The following is a 27,932-nucleotide window of genomic DNA, read 5'->3' as shown; positions in this document are numbered from 1 at the left end:
ATTGGGCAAGTCTAGAATGCCTCAGCTCCTGCAGTTAAGGATTGTTCTGGCCCCATTTGGATTTTTTTGTTAGATATATATTCTTAATTAAGAGAACTTTATTTCTGGGACTAAATTTCAGTCTAAGGATCAAGTCTATAAACCGAAATATCGAGGAATACAGTTTGGACAAGAAACACTGGTGTATATATTTGCTGATGAGGTAGATGAAAAATTGCAAGCAGGAGTTGGAAACGTGGATTTCTGAACTGTTTGAAACAAGTAATATGATGAGAGGAACATCAGTTTGACACCACTAGCACTAGTACGTCCTCATGTAAGATGAAGGGTTACGGTGGGGGGTGGGGGTGGGGGGGTGGGGGTGGTGGCCCAGTCGTCTAAGGCGCCGCGATTCGCTGTGCAGAGTTGCGTCCCTTGGGCACGCCAGAAACCTATGATTGTGGGTTCGAATCCCGGTTCGCCCCGATTATGTTTCTAGGTTTGTCAGCACCATACCCGTGCTCTCGTGGGTTTCACCGAAGTGGTAAACGTCTGGGACATCACTTCGGGCTTTCCTCCCACATTGAGCCGACACGCCGCGATATAACTGGAATACTGTTAAAAGCGGCGTTAAACCCAACTCACACACACACACACACTTATGTAAGATGACGCACAACAAGAACGATGTACCAATTCGTCGGCCCTTGCCACAAGCGACAGGTCCTAGAGCGCATATTTGTTTAACGCCGCACTCTAGAATATATGGTGGCCGAGAGGGACATCGCGTTATCACCTTCACTTACGGCCGCGATAACACGAGACGAGAAAGCGATGAAGCGAGATGAGAAAGCGATATTGTGTGTAGCTTTCTCGTCTCGTGTTATCTGTTTCTCGCGGTAAAACAATATACTCAAGGCGTCGTTTAACCAAACTCACTCACCCATTCACTTAATATGGAAGGAAAACCCATTGTGACTTAGGTCGAGATATACCAAATTTGAACATTGTTACGGTTCAGACAAACCACGGATCAGAACTCGTCCGAACCCACGACCAGCTCTCTAAGTTGGATAGACTTGAACTGGATTAAAAGAACAAATATCTTGAATTCAACGGAGCCTTTTCTTAGCAGTTTGGTGAAAACCATGTCTTGTCACGCCAAAGAAGATTCGATCCCCACATGCGGAGAAAACGTGAGGCTGAGGTGAAATGGGGTTTAACGTGCATGCACGTGTATGTGGCTGCTTGTACTAGTCCGGACTGATACAGATTTATAGAGCTAGCCTACTGTTATACCATGCCCCAGTTTAACATGAATAACCAACTCAGACACAGTATATACTGACTCCGAGCCGACCAGTCCTTATTTTATCCCCCGTATGTCGAGCGCCAGGCAGGTTAACAACAAGTATCATCTTTTAACGTCCTTTGGTATGACGCGGTCGGGGATCGAATCACGGATCTTTCGATCTCCGGGCGGACGCTCTACCACTAGACCACAGAGGCGGTCGGAGAATTTGTGAAGAATGTTGCCAGGGGGAATACTAAAAAAAACGGCGTAAACATCAATCAATCAATCACGCACGCAATATCACACATGGAACAAACCCGAACAGAAACTCTCAAGACCTCTGACATTATGTTCTAAAAATGTTTAGTGCACTTGCATTTCGTAACTGTTATTACGCCATCAGTTTAGCGAAAGCGAGGCAATAGCGTTTTGACACCCGTTTTTCAACAAGTCTGTTTTTCTAACGCAGACCCGCTAGGTGTGTACTAAAACTAGGAATGTGAACCATTTAAAACCGCCTGACCTCTCCCCGTTGAGCATTGTCAAAACTCAGCATAGCATGACAATCGGAACACGGATCGCTTTTGACTGACCATTGCAAACTAGCCGTGGGTCAGTGGTCTGGCTGAGTGAGCGACTGAGGTAGGTCTGTCCCTGTAGTCTGTGTACTGTTCTACATGTGGGTGGGTGACATATATATCGGTACCACATACTATATGTTTTAATTGTCAATTGTCAGGGGTTCCATCCCCAACCGCGTCACACCAAAGACGTTAAAAAGGGTACTTGTTATTAATATGCGTGGATAAAATAAGGAGCTTTATACTGTGTCTGAGTGGGGTATCCATGTTAAACTGGGACATGGTATCTCCGAGGGCTAGCACTATTAAACCGGTATAAGTCTGGATTACCACAAGCACACGCAGTTATACAAGTTATATAAGTGCAACAATCTTCAACGCGACGTTAAACCTCAGTTCACTTCACAGCATTAAAGAACCTGCTGTTGCAACCTGCGTCAGACAATTAAGCTTCATGTATAGTGGTCCGCCATGCTTGCTTCGTTTACGTCGGTAGCTCGTGATGGCGTCATGCCAATGTGACACCTACTTTAAGTGTGGGTTTGTTGTAGAGCTATACATGATTTTCATGGATGCTTCCCGCGTGGTTTTAAATTTTCGATTACCCAGCACAACCTTCATGTGAATCTTTACAAAGAGGAAGTAGAGCTCATCCTCGATTGTCCAGGGTGTCATTAATCATACATGTTTGGTCCGATTCGAAAGACTGACACAGAAGAGAATCGCCCAATCCAACACTTGATACGCACGAGAATTCATATGGAAAGTTGCTAAGAGGCATGGAGGATTTGACGTCACCTTCCAAACGAATTTATGACAGCGAATGGCTTAAGGGTGTTTATCATGATAAAATGGAGAGATAATATACACTGGGTAACCGAGGATGGTTCATCATGACGTTCTGTATTTAGGTACATATATGTATAATTATGTAATACTAGTTTGTATATTTTACCATATCCAATAATGAATACAAATGTGGCGGTTTAGTTGATTATGACAGCCCTAACCAACTCAGACAAACACGGACCAAACACTTCTCATAGGGGCTATGTTGAGAATACCTAGGGAAAGTGAGTGAGTATGGTTTACGCCGCTTTTAGCAATATTCCAGCAATATCACGACGAGGGCACCAGAAATGGGCTGGACACATTGCACCCATGTGGGGATTCGAACCCAGGTCCTAGGCGTGACGAGCGAACGCTTCAACCACTAGGCTACGCCACCGCCACACCTTTGGAAAGAGTTCCCCTTTAGCGGACTAGCTTTCTTAAAATACTATACACTATACTGTATGTTATGTTTATTGTGACATCAGATAATATCAGAAAGAGGTATAACGGGATCGGGTGGTCAGACTCACTGACTTGGTTGATGCATGTCATCGTATCCCTACTGCGTAGATCGATGCTCATGATGTCAATCACTGGACTGTCTGGTCCAGATTCGATTATTTACAGACCACCATCATAAAGGTGGAACATCGCGGCGTTATACAACAGACAACAAGTATACATGTTTCACATTTGTAAAATTATTTTTTTCCTTCAAGTTTCCTGTTTCACACACAAGGATATATCTGTGGACATTTGATATATATTTGGCTGGATACGCACATTTCTTTAAAGATTCAGTATTCTGGTTTCCGAATACGCATGGCCCGTTTTTAGAAACCCCGATCTGGCCAGAATTTAGCGTTCGCCGTACGTTGGACATCCCCTTATGACCATATGTAATTTAACAATAGTAATAATATAACAACGTGACGAAAGAAAATGTGACAACCTTCCCTTGGTTATTTCATTAACCTTTGGTATTTTTTTCTAAGATTAGAAGGATGGTTAGTCTCTTATGCTCTTACAGATCCTTACACCGCGACGTGAAGTTGGTCGCTAAGCATTTATAAAGATGCGTCACCGGTCCCTGTAAGTATGACCTTCATCACTAAAGTAGCGGTAGCCTTTACGTCCAGCATACTCTCGACTTGTAAGGATATTCTAAGTGACACTGATCTGACAAGTGTGAACTTATTACACATGACAATAATCCTCTAAATGTCCACGGCGAACTGGCCTCTTTCATAGCTGACCAGGCGTGAGTTGCATGGCTGGTACCCCTCTAACGCTGGTGTGATAAGGTTTAATCGGGTATAAATAGCAATGATTGTTGACCTGAGGCTAGCGCATAGAAGTGGACAATACGCCGACATTTCCAGTTTGAGAAATGTGAGGTCATTCGTGACGGGTCGTGTATTTCCGGACGTGAGAAATGTCGTTTACGGAGGACGGCGAATTGATTAGCCCAGTGCCCAATCGAAATGCTCTAAACATTGTTTATAAATGATAATCAGTGCTAATTGCTTTTGCTTTGCCTTACTTTTACAGAAGGTTCAAATAAATGTATTGTAAATGTCTGTACGTCGCCCACACTGAACAAAACACCTAGGTGACAGACGTACAAGCCACCCTAGTCTAATATGCAAGGTTTTTCTTTCAGAGCAGCAGTTTAATTTTTCTCCAACCAAAAAACATCCATCGTACTTCTTTAAGTGCAATAATAGCGACTACTACTTACCTGGTATAACCCGTGCACATCCGGGTCACAATAGGTCTTCAGCAACCCATGCTTGTTGCATAGGCGACTGAAGGAATCGGGTGGTCATGCTCGCTGTCTTGGTTGATGCATGTCATCGTATTCCAAATGCATAAATCCGATGTTCATGATTGATGACTGGTTCAGACACGATTATTTTCAGACCCCAATCATTTACTGTCATCTGAACAAAATACACCAGCTTCATTTTTTTCATTTCAAATGGCATAAAGCAATATATGTATGCGGGAGCAATTCGTTTCGGTAACGTCACGGTTTACGTTTGAAAATCGCCATACTAAGCGTTTCTGTACGCGTACGGTTAGACTAACGCTTGGTCTCTGAAAACATTTTATTTTGATAGAAACAAGCAACTCCATTTAAATTGAAAAGGAGCCGCAGTGAGATGGGCGATTCAGAACCTGTTGAAACCTAGACTTGCTTCATTTAGGGCTATAGTATTACAGAAAGTGGTGTGTGGAAGGGAAATAATATGGTTCAGGGACAGACTAGTGTGCGGTAGTGTCGTCAAATGTAATAACAGCAAGATCCTATTTCCATCACGACTGACATTTAACTTGGCTCATTAACAGTAATCTGTTTAGGACAAGATTTTCATGCACTATAACGTGTTTAATGTTTCCCACAGCTGTCGTAGAATTCTGGTGGAAGGTCGGTCCTAAATATAACAAACTGATAACAAAAGGATTTGTTTTCAAACTTCTTTTCGACGTTTTGTCTTCTAGCTATGGAATCCTAGAAAGGCCACTGTCGCGTTGTCTCCCTACAAAAACCAAGCAAAAAGGGTAAAAATTAACAAATGCGCGACAATGCGCCAACGCGAAATTTTGACCTTTTATCCCCTTGTTGCGTTGTCGCGCTTTGAATACTGTTTTTTACTTTTACCAAAGGGCGACAATGCGAAAGCGCAACAATGTTGTTTCTGTGATACCATACATAATTCTTGACAGCCGTTTTCAGGGTGCACGGATGACACAATCGATTAAGGCGCCGCAACTCGCCTTGAGGACTCGACCTTAAGTCTGCAGTATTTCCGGGACTGTTTTCAGCCTAGCAACGTTTTCATAACGTTTGTAATTTTATTTATCAAATCTAATTATCAAGTGTATACTTTCTTTTGCCCGACAGTCTACTTCAAACCCTTGACAACCACACTCGGTTTGTTGACAACATTTACACTTTCAACACGATTCGTGATGGAGGGAGCTATATATACTTCTCATAACTCTCACATCAATATTCCGTTTCTCTAAACAGAGCTCCAGATAAGCTGCGTATCTGCGTGAAATACGCATCAGAAATGCAGAAATACGCAGTAAAATATAACCCAAGCGTATCAAATACGCAACGAACATTACAGATACACTACAAAAAAAAACTTGTGCGTATCATCAAAATATTGTGAAGTAACCCTGCGTATTCGATTAGCAAATCAGCAACTTATTTTGAAATTATAAACGGGCAATCCGTCAACCTTGCCAACCTCCACGATGACAGTCACATCATGATCATTTGCCATCACACTTTCTTGTGGAAGTATCGTGGTATTTTTGAGTCCTATAAAGCTCTCGAACCCACACGACACCAGTTTGCAGGGACTAGATGAATAGTGTTTTTAAATATTTAACTTAAATACCCACATATGTAAAAACTAATGGGTAACAGAAATTTGAATACCCAGATAGAATTACTGATACCCAATGATTTTAAAATGCATGGGTAAAATACCCACAACACCAAAAGCTTATCTGGAGCTCTGCTAAAACCACGTTTTATCTTAACGGTTAAGTGGATAAGTTTGACCAGATGTAAGAATATCGCTGAGTGCGTCGTTACAGGACAAACAAACATTTTGCCAGGGACCCACAAAGATCTTAGTGCTTCGACTATCGTAAGCCTATGTTAAGAATGGAAGTTACGATCATTTTAGTGCTACGACTGTCGTATGTCTATGTTAAAGAATGGGAGTTACGATCATCTTAGTGCTACGACTGTCGTAAGTCTATGTTAAAGAATGGACGTTACGATCATCTTAGTGTTACGATCGCTTAGTGACCTGAGTCTGGCCCTCCCATACTTTAACATATTACTAAAAAGACGTGTTGATAATGATTCTTTCGGCTTCAGAGCTGCTGCATGAACTACAGCGACACCGACGACGTGGATGACGACGACTCCCACACATCATCAGTGTCCCTTAACTAGAAGATGCATCGCCGGAAAGTAAGATGTGTTGTAATGAAGCCTTGAGTGTTTTAACACTGATACATGTTTACCTGTAAAGTGCGGTGAAGTGAAGTGGAGGTTAACGTGGAATTCAAAATTATTCATTCAAATAGCGACGTGTGTGTGTGCGTGCGTGCGTGCGTGCGTGCGTGTGCGTGCGTGCGTGCGTGCGTGCGTGTGTGTGTGTGTGTGTGTGTGTGTGTGTGTGTGTGTGTGTGTGTGTGTGTGTGCGTGTGTGTGTGTGTTACTAGTCCGGACAAAAGCCTGTTTTATAGTTCGAACTTATAGAGATACCATTTCCACCATATAGTGGCTCCGAGCCGACCAATCCTTGTGTGGTGCCAAGCGCCAGGCAGGGCAACAACAAGCACCATTCGTTCACATCTTTGGTATGACGCGGTCAGGGGGTCGAACCAATGACCTTCCACTCTGACGTCAGACGCTGTTCCACTAGACCACGGAAGTGGTTGTTACCTGTTAAAATGTACCGAGCTGTATTCCCCAGTGAGTTGTCTCGGTCGACCTAATGTAAATGACACATCCGTGTGTGGGAGAAAGACTTGAGTGAGAACGGAGAAATAGTGCTTGACGGTTCTGTTGGCCTTCTAACCATACATGTAAAACATTTGCCCAGATCCAAATCCCAACCTCCCCGAGACCCGAGTCCAAAACATATTACCCCTCATACAGAGTGGTCGGGTAGCCTAGTTGTCAAAGCGTTCGCTCGTCACGCCGAAGACCCGGGTTCGATTCCCCACATGAGTACAATGTGTGAAACCCATTTTCCGGTGTCCTACGCCGTGATATTGCAGGAATACTCAAACATACTCACTACCCCTCATACATCGAGCACCTGTCAGTGATCAATCGATGATTCCGTGTACGTAGAGTGAAGGTCATCGGAGAAATCCCCACTGCATGCTCCGGGCTAAGTAGATAACTGGACCATGTGACAGAATTAGCCTTCTTCACACGCAACGCGACCAATGTGCACGCTAGAGGTAAATAGACTTTACGACAATCGCGTTTATGTACACTACAATCATGAAAACCTGTTTCTACACAACACACAACGAATCTTCCAATACATAAATTTGCCCAAGTTCGCCCAAGTCAACTGTGACAGATCTTTCTGATTGGTGAACTTTTCTGCCCTTTCGTGATTTGAACATTGCTTCTGATATAAAGATATAAAGAGACAGCATGGGTGAATGTAAAATATCCTAGTTTTTCTTCCGGATACGATTAAAACGAAATCTGAATTGTTTGAATTGCCTGAATTATTTTGCGAGAAAGAGACTGCGAGCAAGTCTAGACTGGCAGTACTACATAGCTAAGTCGATCAGATTACTGAATCAGTTAAGTATAAGTCAGTTTCCTATAGCAGTGGCAGTAGCAGCAGCAGCATAATCAGACCATCACTTATTGAACTGGTGCTAGAAGTGAAGGCGATCGCAGACGCCCACAGCACAAATTGAGTGTGAGTGTATGGTTGTGACAGACATTGATGCTGTTGTAGAGGAAGTTGTTTTATGGATCCACAGTATACACTGGCCCAGCACAATGGCTCCTGCGTCCGAGACGAAGGCGAGGGGCACCCGGCGTTACAGAAGGTAAGGGGGAAGGGGGACAATGCATGTTATGGTAAATATAGGGGGCATGGGTGGCCCAGTCGTCTAAGGCGCCGCGATTCGCTGTGCAAAGTTGCGTACCTTGGGAACGCAAGAAACCTATGTTTGTGGGTTCGAATCCCGGTTCGCCTCGATTATGTTTCTAGGTTTGTCAGCACCATACCCGTGCTCGTGGGTTTCACCAGAGACCATATAATATGGTCTCTGGTTTCACCGAAGTGGTAAACGTCTGAGACCTGCATCACTTCGGGCTTTCTTCCACATTGAGCTGACACGCTGTGATATAACTGGAATAATGTTAAAGCGGCGTTAAACCCAACTCACCCACTCACTATGATAAATATAAATATATAGACATGTACAAGATGCTGGGTTGAAAAGATAATACTATAGCTAACCATGTTCTGGACAGCGGGTTGTGTGTCAGGTGTTAGGCAGGGTTAGACACTCTCATTAGTTAGTAGTGAAACTAAGAGAAGAAACACATTTCATCTTCTTGAGGCACATATAGGGTAGCCTAGTGGTTAAAGCGTTCGCTCATTACGCCGAAGACCCGGGTTCAATTCCCTACCATGGGTACACTGTGTGAGGCCTATTTCTGGTGACCTCGTCGTGATGTTGCTAAAATATTGCTAAAAGCGGTGTAAAACCATATCCACTCACTCTAGATGGCCTGTGAACATTTCTTTGAGACAGACTATTTTTCACAAAACACTTAAAGAAAAACATGTTTTTCAGGACACCAGATTGGGGTAGGGAGGAACAGTTTTCCGAGAATATTTTTCTTCCATCGTTTTCGGAGACAGATTATTTCAAGGAATACACTTGTTCCTCCCAAATCTTGTATGTTTTATGAACTACTGGTCTGAAATGGACTATTGGAGTAGATGTATAGTAAGGATTTGTATATACCCCGGTGTCCAGCCCTGGGTATAGGAAGACAACAGTTGCATTCGTGACCAACTCGTGTTATTCCGGGACAAGCCGAATATCAGATTACGGAAAGGGGCGAGTGGTGACGAGTGCAACAGTTGCTGATTGGTCGGCGTTTTACATAATATTTCACTCGCCAAGGTCACAGTGACCCCATGATGGGAATCTGACAACGATACACGTTACCTCGTTTGTTGCTTTTTTTGCTTTGGAAAAATGCTTAAATTTTTTTAACGTCACGGTAAAATAAAAACATGATTTGAAAAAAATAAGGAATGCCGTCCCGATACATTTATGTACTGTAAAAAAATGACAGTTTGGTGGCAATCATGTTTGAGGGTACGCCACTTGTAAGGAGGGCGTTGCCTTGGTGCTTGTGTAGCAATGCCATAATATCGCATGTTGTGCAGGCAACAGTGGCCAGTCAATATTCAGATACCTTGTTTTGTTTTAGTTTAAAGTTCAGATCCAGGACCTGTTGACTGACAGACACGACGACCATTCGCTGACTAAATGGCTGAAAGGTGAGTGGTCTTATTCTGAAAGACATGTCGTCTTCTCCCCACTACTCCCGGAAGACGCTCATGTAGACCCATTAAAGGGGAATAACACATGTTCTAGAAAATCAAAACAAAAACTCTGTAATTAAGGTGGAGCAGTATGAAGCATTATGAAGCATTATCTATATAAAAGCTCTCTGAGATCGATTAAGCGTTTAAGATTTTACTGTTTATTACTTTATTGTTATTTGTTTGAAGAAGATGAAGCTGGTATGCATGTATTTTGTTCAGATCACTCCAGGTAAGTTTGTTTGTTTGGTTGGTTGGTTGGGTTTAAGGCCGCACTCAGCAATATTCCAACAATATGACGGCGTTCTTTAAATGGTCGAGACAATCCAGTGATTGATAGCACGAGCATCGTTCAACGCAATTGGGATACGTTGACATGCATCAACCAAGTCAGCGAGCCTGACTATCCGATCCTATTTGTCGCCTCTTCCGATAAGCATGGGTTGCTGAAGACCAATTCTAACCCGGATCTTCACCCGTAATTCGTCGTGGTAGTGATACCAGTAGTAGTTATTACGTGATGGGCACAGGTGGCGCATAGGGCAAGTGTGGATTCTCTGTGCAGAGTTGTGTTCTTTACCATGCCCTGATAATGACGCTTGGTCTGTCAGTACCACACCCTTGCTCGTGGGCTTCACCATCGTGATACACGCCTACTTTCCTCTCTCACGACGACGCTGTCACGCAGTGATATCACTGACATTCGAGACCCGTCAAGATCCCTATAAGAATAGGTCTTAAGCAACCCATACTTCTATAAGAGGCGACTGACGGGACCGGGTGGTCAGGCTCGCTGACTTGGTTGATGTCATCGTATCCTGATTCCATAGATCGATGTTCATGATGTCAATCACTGGATTATCTGGTCTACACTCGATTATTTACAGGCCACCGGCATATAGAAAGAAATCTTGTCTACTGATAAATCCAACCAACGATCTAGGCGAGATTTGCCAGTCTTACCACTCTACGCTCTCCAATCTCCTTCATCTACATGCACCAGGTGTAGACAAGCCAAGCCTGCAGCTCCTCGGTGTTGTGATAGTGTTTCACGTGCAAAGGCACATAGACGTATTGCCGAACGTCAGTGGCGTAAATCAAAATTGGAAGTTCATAGACAGATCTATAAAGCGGCTCGCAGTGTCGTTACTCAGCAGATAAGAGTGAGTGAGTGAGTTGGGTTTAACGCCGCTTTTTTAACAGTATTCCAATTATATTACGGCGTGTCAGCTTAATGTGGGAGGAAAGCCCGAAGTGATGCAGGTCTCAGACGTTTACCACTTCGATGAAATCCACGAGCACGGGTATGGTGCTGAAAAACCTAGAAACCTAATCGGGGCGAATCGGGATTCCAACCCACAATCATAGGTTTCTGGCGTATCTAAGGGACGCAACTTTGCACAGCGAATCGCGGCGCCCTAGACGACTGGGCCACCCGTGCCCCCTCAGCAGATAAGAACCTCTAAAACAGCCTACTGCCTACAGAAAATCAAGGACAGTGCGGGACGTCCAGGCGATCTCTATCAGTTCACTTTCTCTTTGAATGGCAAGAAGACGGAAAAGACTCAAGCAAGCAGCAAACAATTAGCCAGTGATTTCAGCAACTACTTTGTTAACAAGATACAAAACATTTGACAAAACCTAGATGAGAAGTCCATCCATGACAGTCACACAAACATCATTCCAGATTGTTTTTCAGTCAGTCACGGTCAATGAGGCAACATCAGATAGTTTTGTTCCCCAATGGTCAGTTCTTGGCCCCACTCTTTTCACACTGTACACGAAAAGTGTGGGTCATATCATCTCTAAGCCGCTAATGAGCTATCATTGCTACGCCTATGATACGCAACTGATGAAGACTTTCATGCTATCTGAAACTGAAACGGAGCTTAAAAAAATCGAAGATTGCACCAGAGCCATCAAGTCGTGGATGATTGAAAACAAACTAAAATTAAACGACAATAAGACAGAGGCTTTATTGACTGGTACCAGAACAAAGCTTGAGAAAGAGGGAGCTAACAAAATACAAGTTGGTGATTCCCATATCGCATTCTCAAAATCAGTGAAAGATCTTGGCGTTTTTCTGGACAGTGGACTTACTATGGAACAACATGTAAGCCTTGTCTCAAAGTCATGCTTCTTTCATCTCCGCAACATTGGAAGCGTTCATCTACTCACAAAAGAAGCTGCACACACTTTGGCTGGATCGTAAGTCATATCGCGGCTTGACTATTGCAACAGTGTCATGAGTAACACCACAAATGAACAACTCCACAGGCTCCAACGTGTACAAAATACAGCAGCACGTATCGTCACGAAGACATCAAACTGGACTTCAGTAACACCTGCTCTGATGTCGCTACACTGGTTACCACTCAAAGCTAGAATTGAATTCAAAATTCTAACCCTGGTCTTCAAATGCTACATGGAAACAGCCCAATTATATCTTACCGAACTACTGCCTAAATACAAGCTTTCCAGATCTCCCCGTTCTCAGAATAGCCACATGTTACAAGTCCCGGAAACCCGTCCCAAAACCTTTGGTCAGAGATCTTTCCTCTTCTGCGCTTCCTCGCTATGGAATAAACTACCATCTGATCTTAAGCTATCGCCATCGCTTGCATCCTTTAAGGCTGATGGGGAAAACACACCTTTTCAGACAACACTATCCAATCTTGCTCTACTCATTTTTCATCAGCATTATTTGCTAAAACATAGTTCGCTATGAGCATTAACATGGTGAATGGAATCAGGCACAGTATAAATGGACTTGTTATTATTATAGCTTGACTATTGCTGAGTGCGGCATTACACAACAAACAAACAAAAGACATACTGCTAAGAGCTGTGTTATACTAAACTCTCCCATTCACCCTTCCTGGGGGCACGGGTGGCCCAGTCGTTTAAGGCGCCGAGATTCGCTGTGCAGAGTTGCGTCCCTTTGACACGCAAGAAACCTATGATTGTGGGTTCGAATCCCGGTTCGCCCCAATTATGTTTCTAGGTTTGTCAGCACCAGACCTGCATCACTTCGGGCTTTCCTCCCACATTAAGCTGACACGCCGTGATATAACTGGAATACTGTTGAAAGCGGCGTTAAAACCCAACTCACTCACTCACTCATTCACCCTTCCTGTATGATATAACGTTAGGTCCTATTTACACAAGCCTCATTACATCTTTGTCGTTGTCAACAGCCCGGCAGTTCGACGTTGCCAAAGCCGAACACATGTATAGGACGGTGAGTACAATTTTACAATGAATACCTAATGGTATGACGTGAATAGAATAGAATAAACCAGTATCAAATTATCAATTTATCCAGTGACATAAAATTGATTAAACATTGCTCAGCATTTATGAAGTAACATTTTATTACCATTTGCAAAAGTCGCATCTTGGATCTGTTCCTTTACACTATCCGGTACAAAAGGAACTTTTGGGTAGTCTCGTGGTTAAAGCGTTCGCTCGTCACGCCAAAGACCCGGTTTCGAAACCCGAGATGAGCGAAGTGTGTAAAGCACAATTCTGGAGATGCCCTGTCATATTGCTGGAATATTGCTAAAAGCGGCGTAAAAGCATACTCACTCACTCACTGAACTCACTCTTGTATTCAGAGCATGGCCTACAGAGAAAAGATGAAGATAGAAGATCTTGTCAAAAACTACACTCCCCCAGAGGTGAGACTTCAGACGCTTGTTCGCCTGCCCGTGCATGCATGCTAAATAAATGGACCGAGTGTGTCAATATTTAGGCTTCTTGTAAACTGCCTAAGTGAATCAAGCAATTTACAAAACGACAAAAATGTCAGACAATCTACAGATTGACTGTAACATATACACGGCATACTGAGACATGTCATGTCCGTGCATGCATATAACACGTAATTTGTGATACATGCACACATTCAATAACTGGGCGCAATGACTACAAGTTTTTAAACCTGCTTCCCGCATCCGTGAGCACTTCCCCGCATGGTGTTATTACTGCATAGCAAAGCGGTATGATTTCGACATTAAACATATTAAACAATGAACTAATGACAAACCCCTTGCAGGAATTCATATGACCCGCATTTGTACTAATTGGATTAATCCGTGATGGCGTTCCGAGAGGGTTTTGCTTCTCCCGACATCGATCACAACTCAGAATAATCCCCTGCATCACGCCACGCATGCAGCTTCTCCCGTCACTCGTCATAATGCGATCTCATGCAGACCACGTGCTCAGTTACAGTTTAAGAGACTCGGGGATTTGGTAGAAAATATACTGATTGAAACGAATAAGGGAACAATGAAAAATGTAACAGGGACCATATAATAGATTATCTATTATACTGTCTCTGTTGTCAGTACATGTGCAGTAACAGTTTAAGAGACTCGAGGATTTGGTAGAAAATATACTGATTGAAACGAATAAGGGAACAATGAAAAATGTAACAGGGACCATATAATAGATTATCTATTATACTGTCTCTGTTGTCAGTACGTGTGAAATAGCGCTCATGCACATTCAGTACGTCAGAATCAAATGTTGAGATCTGTCTGTGTGAATTGTTTCCAAAGCTGTTTGACAGACAAGGCTGGGAACCCATGATATCATATCATTTTACTGTGTCTAAAACTAAATGTTCCCTTAATCATTTCCATCAGTTATTAAAAATTCGAGGAGGTTCGTTTGATGTTTCATGTGCCTTTTAACGAAGCAAAAGTCAACGTTTGAAGCATATTGAAAGGTTGTTTATACAATTTAATTGTAAATCCTAGATCTTGCAATTTAAATGTGTTACATTTCATGGGTTGCTGAAGACCTGTTCTCTTCCCGGAGAGGAACTAATACTCAAGATAGAGTAACGGTTATGACTTATAACAGATGTTTCAACAAAGTCGTTACATCATACCCCGGGAGGTTTGGGTCATGTATAGGTTAACGAGGATTGACTTAGGCCTCGTAGGCCATTTTGGCCGGCCGCTGAATTTTTACATTCTTGCCTTGTCATTTTATATGTACAGCGGGTGACACTATAATAAAATATTCTTCTTCTTCTTCTTCTCTTCTTATAAATTGTAAACCTCACAGAGAAGGAATTGCGTTAAAGTGAACTTTACTGTTGTGGGTATTACATGATGTCTTAGAGTGAGTGAGTGAGTTGGGCTATGCGCCGATTTTAACAGTATTCCAGTTATATCGCGGCGTGTCAGCTTAATGTGGGAGGAGAGCCCGAAGTGATGCAGGTCTCAGACGTTTACCACTTCAGTGAAACCCACGAGCACGGGTATGGTGCTGACAAACCTAGAAACATAATCGAGGCGAACCGGGATTCGAACCTACACTCATAGGTTTCTGGCGTGCCCAAGGGCAACAACTCTGCACAGCGAATCGCGGCGCCTTAGACGACTGGGCCAGCCGTGCCCCTGATGTCTGAGAGGAAAATCGACACAAATTGAGTCGGTTGAGCCAATTTTTTTTTGTTTTTCCATGACCCCTGCTTAGTACGTACGATTACTTCCATGTGATTGTTTGTTTGTTTGTTGTTTAACGCCGCACCAACGATATTGCAACTGTATGACGGCGGTCTGTTAATAATCGAATCTGGACCAATCAATCCAGTGGTTGACATCATGAGCATCGATCTACATCATTGCGATACGATGACATGCATCAACCAAGTCTGCTGACCACCAGTTCACGTTAGTCGCCTCTTTCGACAAGCATGGGTTGCTGAAGACCTATTCTAACCCAGATCTTCACGGGTTACTTATGTGTGAGGCTTAGACCGTATCAAACAATCCTCGTATTTAAGTTTGAGAGCGGCGACTGAGAAGCTCTGTTTCCTTCAGGTCCTGCAGAAGTACCTGACGGGTGGGTTCTGCGGGTACGACAAGGAGGGGTCGCCGGTCCGGGTGGAGAGATACGGGCGTCTGGACATGAAAGGAATCATGTTCTCCTGCAAAAAACTGGACCTGGAGAAGACGAAGATCCTGCAGTGTGAGGGAACTGTCCGCGACTGGGAAACGCAGTCCCAGAAGGTAAAGCGGGCGTGGGTGGGTGAGTCTTTTGGTGATTGATTGTTTGTTGTTTAATGCCACACTCAGCAATATTCCAGCTATATGACATCGATCTGTAAATAATCGAGTCTGGACCAGACAGTCCAGTGATTGACATCATGAACACCGATCCACGCAATTGGGATACGATGACATGCATCAACCAAGTCAGCGAACCTGACCACCCGATCCCGTTAGTCGCCTTTTACAGCTAGCATGGGTTGCTGAAGACCTATTCTAACCCGGATGTTCACGGGTCGAGTCTCTCAATTGGTAGCAGTGTACTTCAGGCGTTAGTATTTAAAACCGTGAAACGGTTAATTTCAGAAGGTGTTGTCCTTAATCAGTTTTACTGTTTCAGCTGGGCCGGCGAGTGGACGGCATCACGGTGGTGTTCGACATGGAGGGCGTCAGTAGTCGTATGATGTGGAGGCCGGGTAGGTAGCATGGAACCATCTCCAGAATATAACCCCGTCAACAGTATTTAGTCTGGAGCAACATGATCTCACATATATCTACAGGCACTATCACACACATAGGCGGATCCAGAGGAGTGGGCGACCTATTATAAATGACCAATCCCTGTACATGTATAATGTTCAAATGTAAAACCTTGCTATTTTTAAAAAAAGAACTGCGTCCTTTTTTCATGTCCCCCATTTATTGTGATAAAATTTCGCGACCACCCCTCTTGTCTGTCATTTTTTATTACCACCACCACCATCACCACCACAATCACCACCATCACCACCATCACCACCATCACCACCATCACCACCATCACCATCTCCATTATCATCACCACCACCACCATCACAACCACCACCACCATCACCATCACCATCACCATAACCACTACCATCACAACCACCACCACACCACCATCCCCACCATCACCATCACCATCACAACCACCACCATCACCACCACCACCATCACCACCATCACCATCACCACCATCCCCATCACCATCACCACCACCACCATCACCATCCCCATCACCATCACCACCACCACCATCACCATCCCCATCACCATCACCATCACCATCACCACCATCACCATCACCATCACCACCACCACCATCCCCACCATCACCATCACAACCACCACCATCACCACCACCACCACCACCATCACCATCCCCATCACCATCACCACCATCACCATCACCATCACCATCACCATCACCATCACCACCATCACCATCACCATCACCACCACCACCATCCCCACCATCACCATCACAACCACCACCATCACCATCACCACCACCACCATCACCATCCCCATCACCATCACCACCACCACCATCACCATCCCCATCACCATCACCATCACCATCACCACCATCACCATCACCATCACCACCACCACCATCCCCACCATCACCATCACAACCACCACCATCACCACCACCACCACCACACCACCATCACCACCATCACCATCACCATCACCATCACCATCACAACCATCACCATCACCATCACCACCACAATCACCACCATCACCACCACCATCACCACCATCACCACCATCACCATCATCACCATCACCACCATCACCACCATCACAACCATCACCACCACCATCACCACCATCACCATCACCACCATCACCATCACCACCATCACAACCATCACCATCACCATCACCATCACCATCACCACCATCACAACCATCACCATCACCATCACCATCACCATCACCATCACCACCATCACCACCACCACCACCATCACAACCATCACCATCACCATCACCACCATCACCACCATCACCACCATCACAACCATCACCATCACCATCACCACCACCATCACCACCACCACCATCACAACCATCACCACCATCACAACCATCACCACCATCACCACCATCACAACCATCACCATCACCACCATCACCATCATCACAACCATCACCACCATCACCATCACCATCACCATCATCACAACCATCACCATCACCACCATCACAACCATCACCACCATCACCACCATCACCATCACCACCATCCCCATCACCACCATCCCCATCACCATCACCATCACCATCACCACCATCACCACCATCACCATCATCACCATCACCATCACCACCATCACCATCACCATCACCATCACCACCATCACCACCATCACCATCACCACCATCACCATCACCACCATCACCATCACCACCATCCCCATCACCATCACCATCACCATCACCACCATCACCATCACCATCACCATCACCACCACCACCATCCCCACCATCACCATCACCATCACCATCACCATCACCATCACCACCATCACCATCATCACCATCACCACCATCACCATCACCACCATCACCATCACCACCATCCCCATCACCATCACCATCACCATCACCACCATCACCATCACCATCACCATCACCACCACCACCATCCCCACCATCACCATCACCATCACCATCACCATCACCATCACCACCACCACCATCACCATCCCCATCACCATCACCACCACCACCATCACCATCCCCATCACCACCATCACCATCACCATCACCACCACCACCATCACCATCCCCATCACCATCACCATCCCCATCACCATCACAACCACCACCATCACCATCACCACCACCACCATCACCATCCCCATCACCATCACCATCACCATCACCACCATCACCATCACCATCACCACCACCACCATCCCCACCATCACCATCCCCATCACCATCACCATCCCCATCACCATCACCACCATCACCATCACCATCCCCACCATCACCATCACCATCACCATCACCACCATCACCATCACCACCATCACCACCACCATCCCCACCATCACCATCACCATCACCATCACCACCATCACCACCATCACCATCACCATCACCATCATCACCATCACCATCCCCACCATCACCATCACCATCACCATCACCATCACCACCATCACCATCACCATCACCATCACCACCACCACCATCCCCACCATCACCATCACCATCACCATCACCATCCCCACCATCATTACCACCATCACCCCTGACACTCTCTCCCCACACCACCCCTGAACCTCCTTCCTTATTTTAGAAGCATGGAATCCATGGCGGGTGAAGGATTTTTTTAACGTTATATTTCATTCCGGTATTTTCGGGAGCAGATTCTTCAATTTGTCAAAAGCCCCACCCCCAGGAATATCATATAGTGTGATTCACCTTATTGTTTATGAACACGTGTGTATCTGCAGGTCTACAGATGTATCTCTACCTGGTGAAAGTCCTCGAGGACAACTACCCCGAGATGATGAAGAGGATGTTTGTTGTCAACGGTCAGTCATCACTAAAACACATGCAGCTGAAGGACATTGTTCTGTGTTTTATTGTATACGTAGCAATTTGTTCTTGCCGCTAAGGCTGAAATAATGCCGATGCGAGGTTAAGTTTAAACTCACTCACTCACTCACCCAATGTTATATTGTCATGTGATCACTATTCTTGCACAAGATAGAACCCTCCAAAACCTGGGGTCACGGGTGGTTCAGTCGTCCGCAATTCACTGTTTGTTTGTTTGTTTCTTGTTTAACGCCGCAGTCGGCAATATTCTACATATATGACGGTGGCCTGTAAATAATCGAGTCTGGATAGACAATCCAGTGATTGACATCATAAGCATCGATCCATGCCATTGGGATACAATGACTTGCATGTACCAAGTCAGCGAGCCTGACCACCCAATCCCGTTAGTCGCCTCTTACGACAAGCATGGGTTGCAGAAGACCAATTCTAACCCAGAATCCTCACGGGTCGCAATTCACTGTGTAGAGCTGCTTTCATTAGGTGTAAACAAACATATGGTCGTGGGTTCAAATCCCGTTTCGCCTGATCTTGTTCGAACCACATCCGTGTTCATGGTTTTCCCCAAAGTGGTAAGCGTCAAAGACCTTCATTACTTCGATCTGTCCTCATCAAGCTGACACGCCAGGATGTAATTGTAGTACTGTTCAAAGCGGCGTCTAGCCCAACTCACTCACTCACTCTTGTCCACATTAAAAGGCTCCGCTTTGCCTCGAATAGTTTTCAACAGATGTTTTGGGTTTTCATATAACCCAATTAAGTATTCTGTCAATCACCATCTGTCCGTTACCTAAAGCCACACTTTATATAGGTATGGAGTATACTTATTGCCTATGAAGTCCTCAGGATCCTCGAGGGTTGTCTTATTTTGAGAGCGTCGTAAAAGTGAGTGAGTGAGTATGGTTTTATGCCGCTTTTAGCAATATTCCAGCAATTTCACGACGGGGGACACCAGAAATGGGCTCCACACATTGTTCCCATGTCGGGAGCCGAACCCCGGTCTTCGGCTTGACGAGCTAACTAGGCTACCCCGCCGCCCCAAGTGTCGTTATAAGACCATAAACGGAGGTTTGACTGTACGTAGAATCGTTGCTTGACTGCGTTGTATCGTTTATGGGTGAGTTGGATTTTAAGCCGCTTTAAACAATATACATGTACCATCAATATCGCGATGGAGCAAACAGGGCTTACCACATTGTTCCCATTCTCGGAATCGAACCCGGTCTTCGTCTTGATTAGTTAACACTTTAACTGCTAGGCCACTACGCCGGTTTCTTACTGGGCCACAGATCGTGCTGATGTTTTAAGGGCGGCGGGGTAGCCTTGATGGGAAGCGTTGGTACGTCACGCCGAACAATTTGATTTTTTTACACGTGGGTACAATGCGTGAGGCTCTTTCTAGTGATTTGGTTCATATTGCCTTAAGCGACGATAAACTCTATAATATTATACTGAATTACTCACTGACACTGTTGATCTTCCCCCCAGCTCCCCGGATCTTCCCCTTGCTCTACAAGCTCTGCCGCCCGCTCATCAGTGAGGAAATGAAGAACAAGATCCATGTACTTGGAGGTGGGTAGACTAACACCTAGTCTCTAAAATGAACATATCTTACTGAAAAGAACAGTTGTAAAATCATCTTAATAAAAATATAATAAAAACGACCCCAGAGACTTTATTTTCAGTATATATTTTCTGCACTAATCTAGACTTGCCCCCTCAGATAGACTTGCATGGGCTTTATTGGCTATATTTGTTTCAGGGTCTGTATGACAGACTAGGAAGTGGGTGCCCATACTCGGCCCTCTGAGTCGCGGCTCATCGCGCAGTGTCATAGATATACTACTCAAAAGAAGTTAAAGTACACCCTTGCCATGACATATTGACAAAAGTAATATGAACAAAATCGGGTGTTCTCTTACTTATTTTGAGGAGTATATCACAAATCTATATTAACGCTGTTACGTTGTTGAGTATACACATGCTAATATACTCTCTTCCAGGGGACTTCTCGGGAGCGTTGTTGGAACACATCGACGCTGATCAACTTCCGGTCTTCCTTGGTGGAGCTATGAAAGGCAAAGATGGCGACCCTTATTGTTCAGAGCTGGTAGGCAAAGTGCTGAGTTTTGAGAGGCTTCCAACCCCCTTTTGGTAGGCGAGAATTGGGGAGTTATCCAGAAGGTTCCAGACCCATTGTGGTAGGCCGGACGCAATTAAAATCGTATTTGGTACACAGATTCAACATCGAAAATTAACTAATGGTGTGCGTAATTTTTTTAATTTTTTTTTAAATTTCGATATTATTTCAGTTAGTTAAAACTACCCTTTTCTTAATGTTTTTGAGAATTGTTTTATGTAGTATTCAGGATTCAGGGGTGAACAATGAGACAAAGAGTGAAAAATGTTGAATTTAGTACCTTATCCCTGTCCCGTAATGTATAGCGAGTGAGTGAATGAGTGAGGTTTTACCCCGCTTTAAGCAATATTCCAGCAATATCACGGCGGCGGACACCAGAAATGGGCTTCACACATTGTACCCATGTCGGGAATCGAATCCGTGTCTTCGGCGTGACGAGCGAACGCTTTAACCACTAGGCTACCCGACCGCCCCTCCAGTAATGTATAAATAATGATGGTTGGTTTGTCAGCATTTTGTTGCTGGGCTCAGAGACCATGGTCTCTGGTGGGTTTTACCAAGTCGGTATACGTCTACGGCGTGACAAAGGGCGTTGGGGTATTCTTAGTGGTTAAGGGGGGCACGGGTGGCCTAGTCGTCTAAGGCACCGCGATTCGCTATGCAGAGTTGCGTCCCTTGGGCACGCCAGAAATCTATGATTGTGGGTTCGAATCCTGATTCGCCCCGATTATGTTTCTAGGTTTGTCAGCACCATACCCGTGCTCGTGGGTTTCACCGAAGTGGTAAACGTCTAAGACCTGCATCACTTCGGGCTTTCCTCCCACATTAAGCTGACACGCCGCGATATAACTGGAATATTGTTAAAAGCGGCGTTAAAACCCAACTCACTCACTCACACTTAGTGGTTAAAGCATTCGCTCGGATATTCGAAGGTTCGTCTTTGATTCCCCACAATATACAATGTGTGGAGCTTGCGAATGATGTCCATCGTCGTGATATTACTGGAGTATTGCAGAAAGCGGCGTAAACATATTATCACTCCCTTAGTCTGCGACCTGTGGTGTCCAACATTAAACACGCGACTGACCCACTCACACACTCAAACACTCTTTTTGCCGTAGAAGGCTACTGTACTTGTCGTAAGATGCGACTAACGGGATCGGGTGGTCAGGCTCGCTGACGTGGTTGATGCATGTCATCGTATCCCATTTGCGTGGATCGATGCTCGTGCTATCATTCACTGGATTGTCTGGTCCAGACTCGATTATTTACAGACCGCTGTCATATAGGTGTAATATTGTTTAGTGCGGCGTTAAACAACGAATAAACAATCACTCACTCACTCTGTGACTGCAGATCCCTGCGGGCGGTGATGTCCCGGAGAGCTACTACCTTCAGAGTCTGACCAACACTGACAACATGGAGACCACCACTATTCCTCGAGGAGACAAGATCATCCTGAAGTATGAGGTGGACACGCCAGGCAGCATCCTCAGGTGCGACAAAGACACAATGGACGCACTTGCACGCATGCACGCACCCACGCGCGCGCACACTTACACGCACACTGTTTATACAATGTCAATCAATTCATGGAATGGCGGTATTAGACTGTCTTTTATTAGCAGAGAAATACCATTCTTGATTATCCACGGTATTATATATTCATTTTGGAGATTTGAGGTTGTCCTCCTGTAGTGAGTGAGTATGGTTTTACGCCGCTTTTAGCAATATTCCAGCAATATCACGACGGGGGACACCAGAAATGGGCTTCACACATTGTACCCATGTCGGGAATCGAACCCGGGTCTTCGGCGTGACGAGCGAACGCTTTAACCACTAAGCTACCCGACCGCCCCCGTCCTCCTGTAGATTCGATATCTCTTATTTGGAACCGAACGCTTTAGCTTTAAAATTTGTTCTGACATCGAACGTATGCAGGTCTAGGCTAATGGGTTGTCGGTAATCGATGCGTAGTCTGTCGATAGATCGATATTTTCATACTCAAGGTTTTCCGTGTGATTTTGAGGTATCAATAAAATTAGATGTCTGATTTTGACCAATCAAAATCAAGCCTTCTTCAGCGTCATGGTAGATTGTCTCATGATGTAAGTACCCTGGATTCAGACGTTACCGTACCTCCATCTCTCATTTCGCACACTTAGCAGATCATTCCTAGAGCTCAAGAGAGTGTTACGATTGGACGGCTATCTTTAGCGTCAAACCATCGGGTTTAACACGAAGATGTCGTGGCGAAACCCATCTTCTCGAGGCAAGGGCGTTAACTGAATGTAAAAGTACAGTTTCCACCCTTGCCGAACTCGGCTGGAATCCCGGAGCTACATTTTGACTGAACTTATGAGTCTATGCATAGTCAAATCAAAATCGCGAAACGAAATAGACAATCATCCGGTTCGTAAACAACATGGATTTCAACGTGCAGATTTCGGTCGATTTGCAAAGCATGTGTACCGTCAAGTGGGCGTCGACAGATATTTGCCAAATCTTTTCACGTTTTTAATCAAGGTGTTCAAGTGATTTGATGCACTTCGCGAGGCCCGTTTTATTACAATATGGATATTGAATATCGATCAGATCGTCTTGACTGGGCGCCGCCGCCAAATGCAAATGATATGAGAGGTGGAATCTGATTGGTCAATAGGTGGGCCATAGAAGGGCCATAACTCGTAATAGCCACCGGTGACGCTACGGTCGAATCACGAAATTCCAGCCTAGTTCAGCAAGGGTGGAAACTGGACTTTCATAATCAGTTAACGCCCTTGCCGCGGGAAGATGCTGAAAGCCTACAACAAGGTAAAAACAGATTGGGCAACAATGTATTTAATGTCTACGCCAGATTTTTCATGTAAACATGTAAATAGTTAAGTTTGCAGTCAATCTTTGCTTGTACAGCATTGTTTGGCTACAACCAGGAAGAGTTTCACCACCTCTTTTTCCTTGAGTATTTGTTTATATCAAACATCACAAGAAAAATAATAGTGCCACGCCAATGTATCTCACCGGTTTATGTATAGCCAATGTTGCTGTCAACATTGATATCCAAATATTTTGTGCGGTGCTTAACTCCAATATGAAAATCCTATTAATTTAAACGCCATGTGATGTCATCGTAAGACGTAGCATACATGCCATACATTCAAATTCCGATCTCTCAGCCTCTTCATCGGAGGAGAGTTTACAGAGCCAACTAGGCATTTTCAGAGAATTAAAAATCATTATCAAAATGCAAACGAAACAAATACCAATTTCACTACATTAAAATTGGCTGAGAAACGACCAAAGACATGTCCGCTAACAGAATGGTTTTAGTGCCAAATTCCTTTATATGTTTAACAAACAATGACTTAGTAAACACCATATGTGGCTTTTTCAATGTGGTTACTGTGGCGGCCAAATTGAAAATCGGATTCGAACTTCTTGAGTGAGTGAGTGAGTTGTGTTTAACGCCGCTTTTAACATTATATCAGTTATATCACGACGTGTCAGCTTAATGTGGGAGGAAAGCCCGGAGTGATGCAGGTCTCAGACGTTTACCACTTCGGTGAAACCCACGAGCACGGGTATGGTGCTGACAAACCTAGAAACATAATTGGGGCGAACCGGGATTCGAAGCCACATTCATAGGGTTCTGGCGTGTCAATGGGACGCAACTCTGCACAGCGAATCGCGGTACCTTAGACGACTGGGCCAACCGTGCCCCCTGGAACTTCTTGAACAAATTGAGGTGTTATCATTGCTGGGAACAAGCCTGTTAAGTTTCAGCTTCATTGGAATCGTGGCTTCCGTGAAGATGTTAACGACAGACAAGCACACCACTTACTTTTAGTCAGGTGAGCTAAAAACTGAATGTGTTATTAGAGGATTAATTTACTTTCGTGATTTTATGTCTGCCAGGTGGGAATTTAAAACGGAAGGATTCGACATCAGTTTTGGAGTATTCCTGCTGAGAGAGGGTGCAAAGATACCCATCCTGCCTCTAGAACGCGTCAACAGTCACATGGTACCAGAGGATGGCAGCTGCACGTGCGAGGAGGCGGGAACATGTAGGTTGACCTTCACCTTGCCTGTGTCTGATAACATTCAAAACTAACAAAATTCATTGTTTTCTATTCAATTGTTTTAAACCGGTTATCAAACGGATGTTGGCTTTATTTTAAACAAATCATCATCAGAGTTACATATATAATCAACAGACTATCTGTCACGTATAACAGGAGACCTTTGATTTTATTTGTCAAATGACATTTCATCACTCAACCTGACAAAGTTGATGTGTCATGAGTGACGTAGCCACGAGTTAAAATGTCAACATTTTCAGTTCACAAAATGAGATAAACATGTTATTTTAAGAAAAAAAATTTGTCCTATTTATTATCTATTCAGTCCGAACAACAAACGAGTGTCAATAAAGCATACTGAAAGAAGTTCCGGCACAAAGTTTTATTTCACCACGAAATACCATTTTAATGTTTTCACATTAATAGTATTTAATCACCTAACACCTCATCATAATACAATTACCTGCACGTTCTGATTAAGCACGTCTGATCCTTGGTCATGTATGCCACAACTGGACGACACTGTTAACCCTTTACCTCCAACTAACCTCTGTTGTGTTAACCCTTCCACTTCAGACACTCTGCGATTTGATAACAAATACAGCCTCTTCCGACAAAAGACCCTGCATTATTGCATAGAGCAGATTCCTGCATCAATGGTGGTGGAGGACAGCACCTAGCAGTAGGTCCTACAGTGACGCCTGCATCTCTTCATTGCATCTGTTGTCAGCGTCAAGCGTATGCCTCTGATGTCTTCATCTAGTCATTGCCTCTGTTGTCAGCACCAGGCATTTTCCTCTGTTGTCTGCTCAAGTCTCTGTTGTCCACGTCAAGTTTCTGTTGTCCGCGTCAAGTTTCTATTGTCCGCGTCAAGTTTCTGTTGTCCGCGTCAAGTCTCTGTTGTCCGCGTCAAGTCTCTGTTCTCCGCGTCAAGTCTCTGTTGTCCGCGCCAAGTCTCTGTTGTCCGCGCCAAGTCTCTGTTGTCCGCGTCAAATCCGTGTCAAGTCTCTGTTGTCCGCGTCAAGTCTCTGTTGTCCGCGTCAAGTCTCTATTGTCCGCGTCATGTATCTGCCTCTGATGTTCGCTTCGCGCTACTGCATCTGTGTCCGCGTTGGGTCTCTATCTCTGTTGTCGGCGTCATGTCATTTCCTCTCTTGCCTGCTTCATGTCATCGTCTGGTATATCTTCTTCAACATGTTCACCTGTCTGTATCGCACATGCGTGTATTTGGGCGATTCATCATACACCATAATTATAGGTTTCATCTAGCTGCGCATGTTTCAAACATACAGACGTCTCCTCCAGAATACAATCCTAAAGTGGATGTACTTATACGTGTATACTGCAAGCCTTGTGTTATGTTCAAGCGTTTATTCTGGACAAGAGGTTCCTTTGCGTTGCGGGGTTATTATAGTATTTTGGCAAAAAGTAGCCTTGTTTACGTCCTATCTCTGTAATTGGAGTCATTTTGTGGTAAACGTTATTTAGATATTTGTGTCGTCTGCCACATACACGTTTTGCTCACGCTGTTTGGTTCGTGGCCACGCCAGTGTCGGGGATGTCCGAGAGTTGAAACTTAGTCATTTGCATTGGCAAATCGACATCAGATTTATTTCTACCTACAAAGTCAATGTATGGTTTTACCAGTACACAACCTTAATTTGTCAGAACATGCACCACGTCTTGTTTCTTTTCTATGTTGCTCTTTGAAGCTCGGGGTGGTGGAGTAGTCTTGTGGTTAAAGCGTTGGCTCGACAAGCCAAAGAACCGGGTTCGATTCCCCACATGGGTAAAATGTGTGAAGCCGATTTCTGGTTTCACGCCGTGATATTGCTGAAATATTATTAATAACGGCGTTAAACGTACACGCTCACTCTTTGAAGATCATATTGCGTAGTCAAACTAATAACAAAAATTGAGGTAATATTTCGCGGAAGATGTGTATCTTACCTGTGTCACAAAATATAATGGAATTAACATGGAGTTCTGCTAACACCTTAAAACTAAACAAATTTAATCTCTAGACTGGAAGTCCGTGTCAACGAGAATTCCCTGTAAGGCTCTTCCCCATTCTCTCGTCACGCCGAAGACCCGGGTTCGATTCCCAACATGGGTACAATGTGTGAAGCCAATTTCTGGTGTCCCCTACGTGAAAATGCTAAAATATTCCCCAAAGCGGCTTCTAACCATACTCACTCACTCCCTATCTCTCTTCCAGACGAACTGTGTTTCGACAACTCGTTCAGCTGGGCGCGAGGCAAGAAGATTCAGTACAGCGTGGAGATAGTGGCAGCAGACGATAACATTGAGACGGAGATTGACCATATGATCGTGGGAGATGGGAGTTGGAGAGACCTCGTCATCACTGACACGACTGTCACCACCCGGATGTAGGGGTGGGAGACAGCGGATATTTTGAATGGGAGGGGGGGGGGGGGGGTGTGTGGGTGGGGGAGAATGATTGTTAGCTTTCACTGGCATCACGCGGATG

The 27,932-nt window shown here is 44.6% G+C and overlaps 1 protein-coding gene across 2 annotated transcripts; it reads left to right on the top strand.

The window, feature by feature from the left end:
• The first annotated feature begins 1,767 nt into the window (after nucleotides 1-1,767).
• Nucleotides 1,768-27,859, top strand: LOC124150998 (retinal-binding protein-like). 2 transcript variants are annotated; one of them, XM_046523221.2, is made up of 15 exons: nucleotides 1,768-1,915; nucleotides 6,596-6,691; nucleotides 8,239-8,307; nucleotides 9,713-9,782; nucleotides 13,025-13,068; nucleotides 13,445-13,507; nucleotides 15,668-15,856; nucleotides 16,236-16,311; nucleotides 19,117-19,197; nucleotides 20,711-20,794; nucleotides 21,226-21,332; nucleotides 22,719-22,858; nucleotides 25,278-25,426; nucleotides 26,018-26,123; nucleotides 27,660-27,793. In XM_046523221.2, the coding sequence occupies exons 2-14, from the start codon at nucleotides 6,677-6,679 to the stop codon at nucleotides 26,119-26,121; spliced, it is 1,191 nt and encodes a 396-aa protein (XP_046379177.2). In that variant the 5' UTR covers nucleotides 1,768-1,915; nucleotides 6,596-6,676; the 3' UTR covers nucleotides 26,122-26,123; nucleotides 27,660-27,793. The 2 variants fall into 2 exon arrangements, with proteins under 2 accessions (XP_046379177.2, XP_046379176.2); XM_046523220.2 differs by lacking the exon at nucleotides 26,018-26,123 and having other exon boundaries at nucleotides 1,770-1,915; nucleotides 27,660-27,859.
• The last annotated feature ends 73 nt before the right edge of the window (nucleotides 27,860-27,932 follow it).

The sequence above is a fragment of the Haliotis rufescens genome, unplaced genomic scaffold (assembly GCF_023055435.1).
Source record: "Haliotis rufescens isolate VD_foot unplaced genomic scaffold, xgHalRufe1.0.p SCAF_15, whole genome shotgun sequence".
NCBI classification, from domain to species: Eukaryota; Metazoa; Mollusca; class Gastropoda; order Lepetellida; family Haliotidae; genus Haliotis; species Haliotis rufescens.
This window is presented reverse-complemented; position numbering and strand designations above follow the sequence as displayed.

Excerpts from the sequence above, each read along its gene's own strand:
- LOC124150998 (XM_046523220.2), top strand. Across the intron at positions 19,198-20,710 it reads GAGGATGTTTGTTGTCAACG|CTCCCCGGATCTTCCCCTTG; the intron begins GTCAGTCATCAC and ends TCTTCCCCCCAG. Across the intron at positions 20,795-21,225 it reads CAAGATCCATGTACTTGGAG|GGGACTTCTCGGGAGCGTTG; the intron begins GTGGGTAGACTA and ends ACTCTCTTCCAG.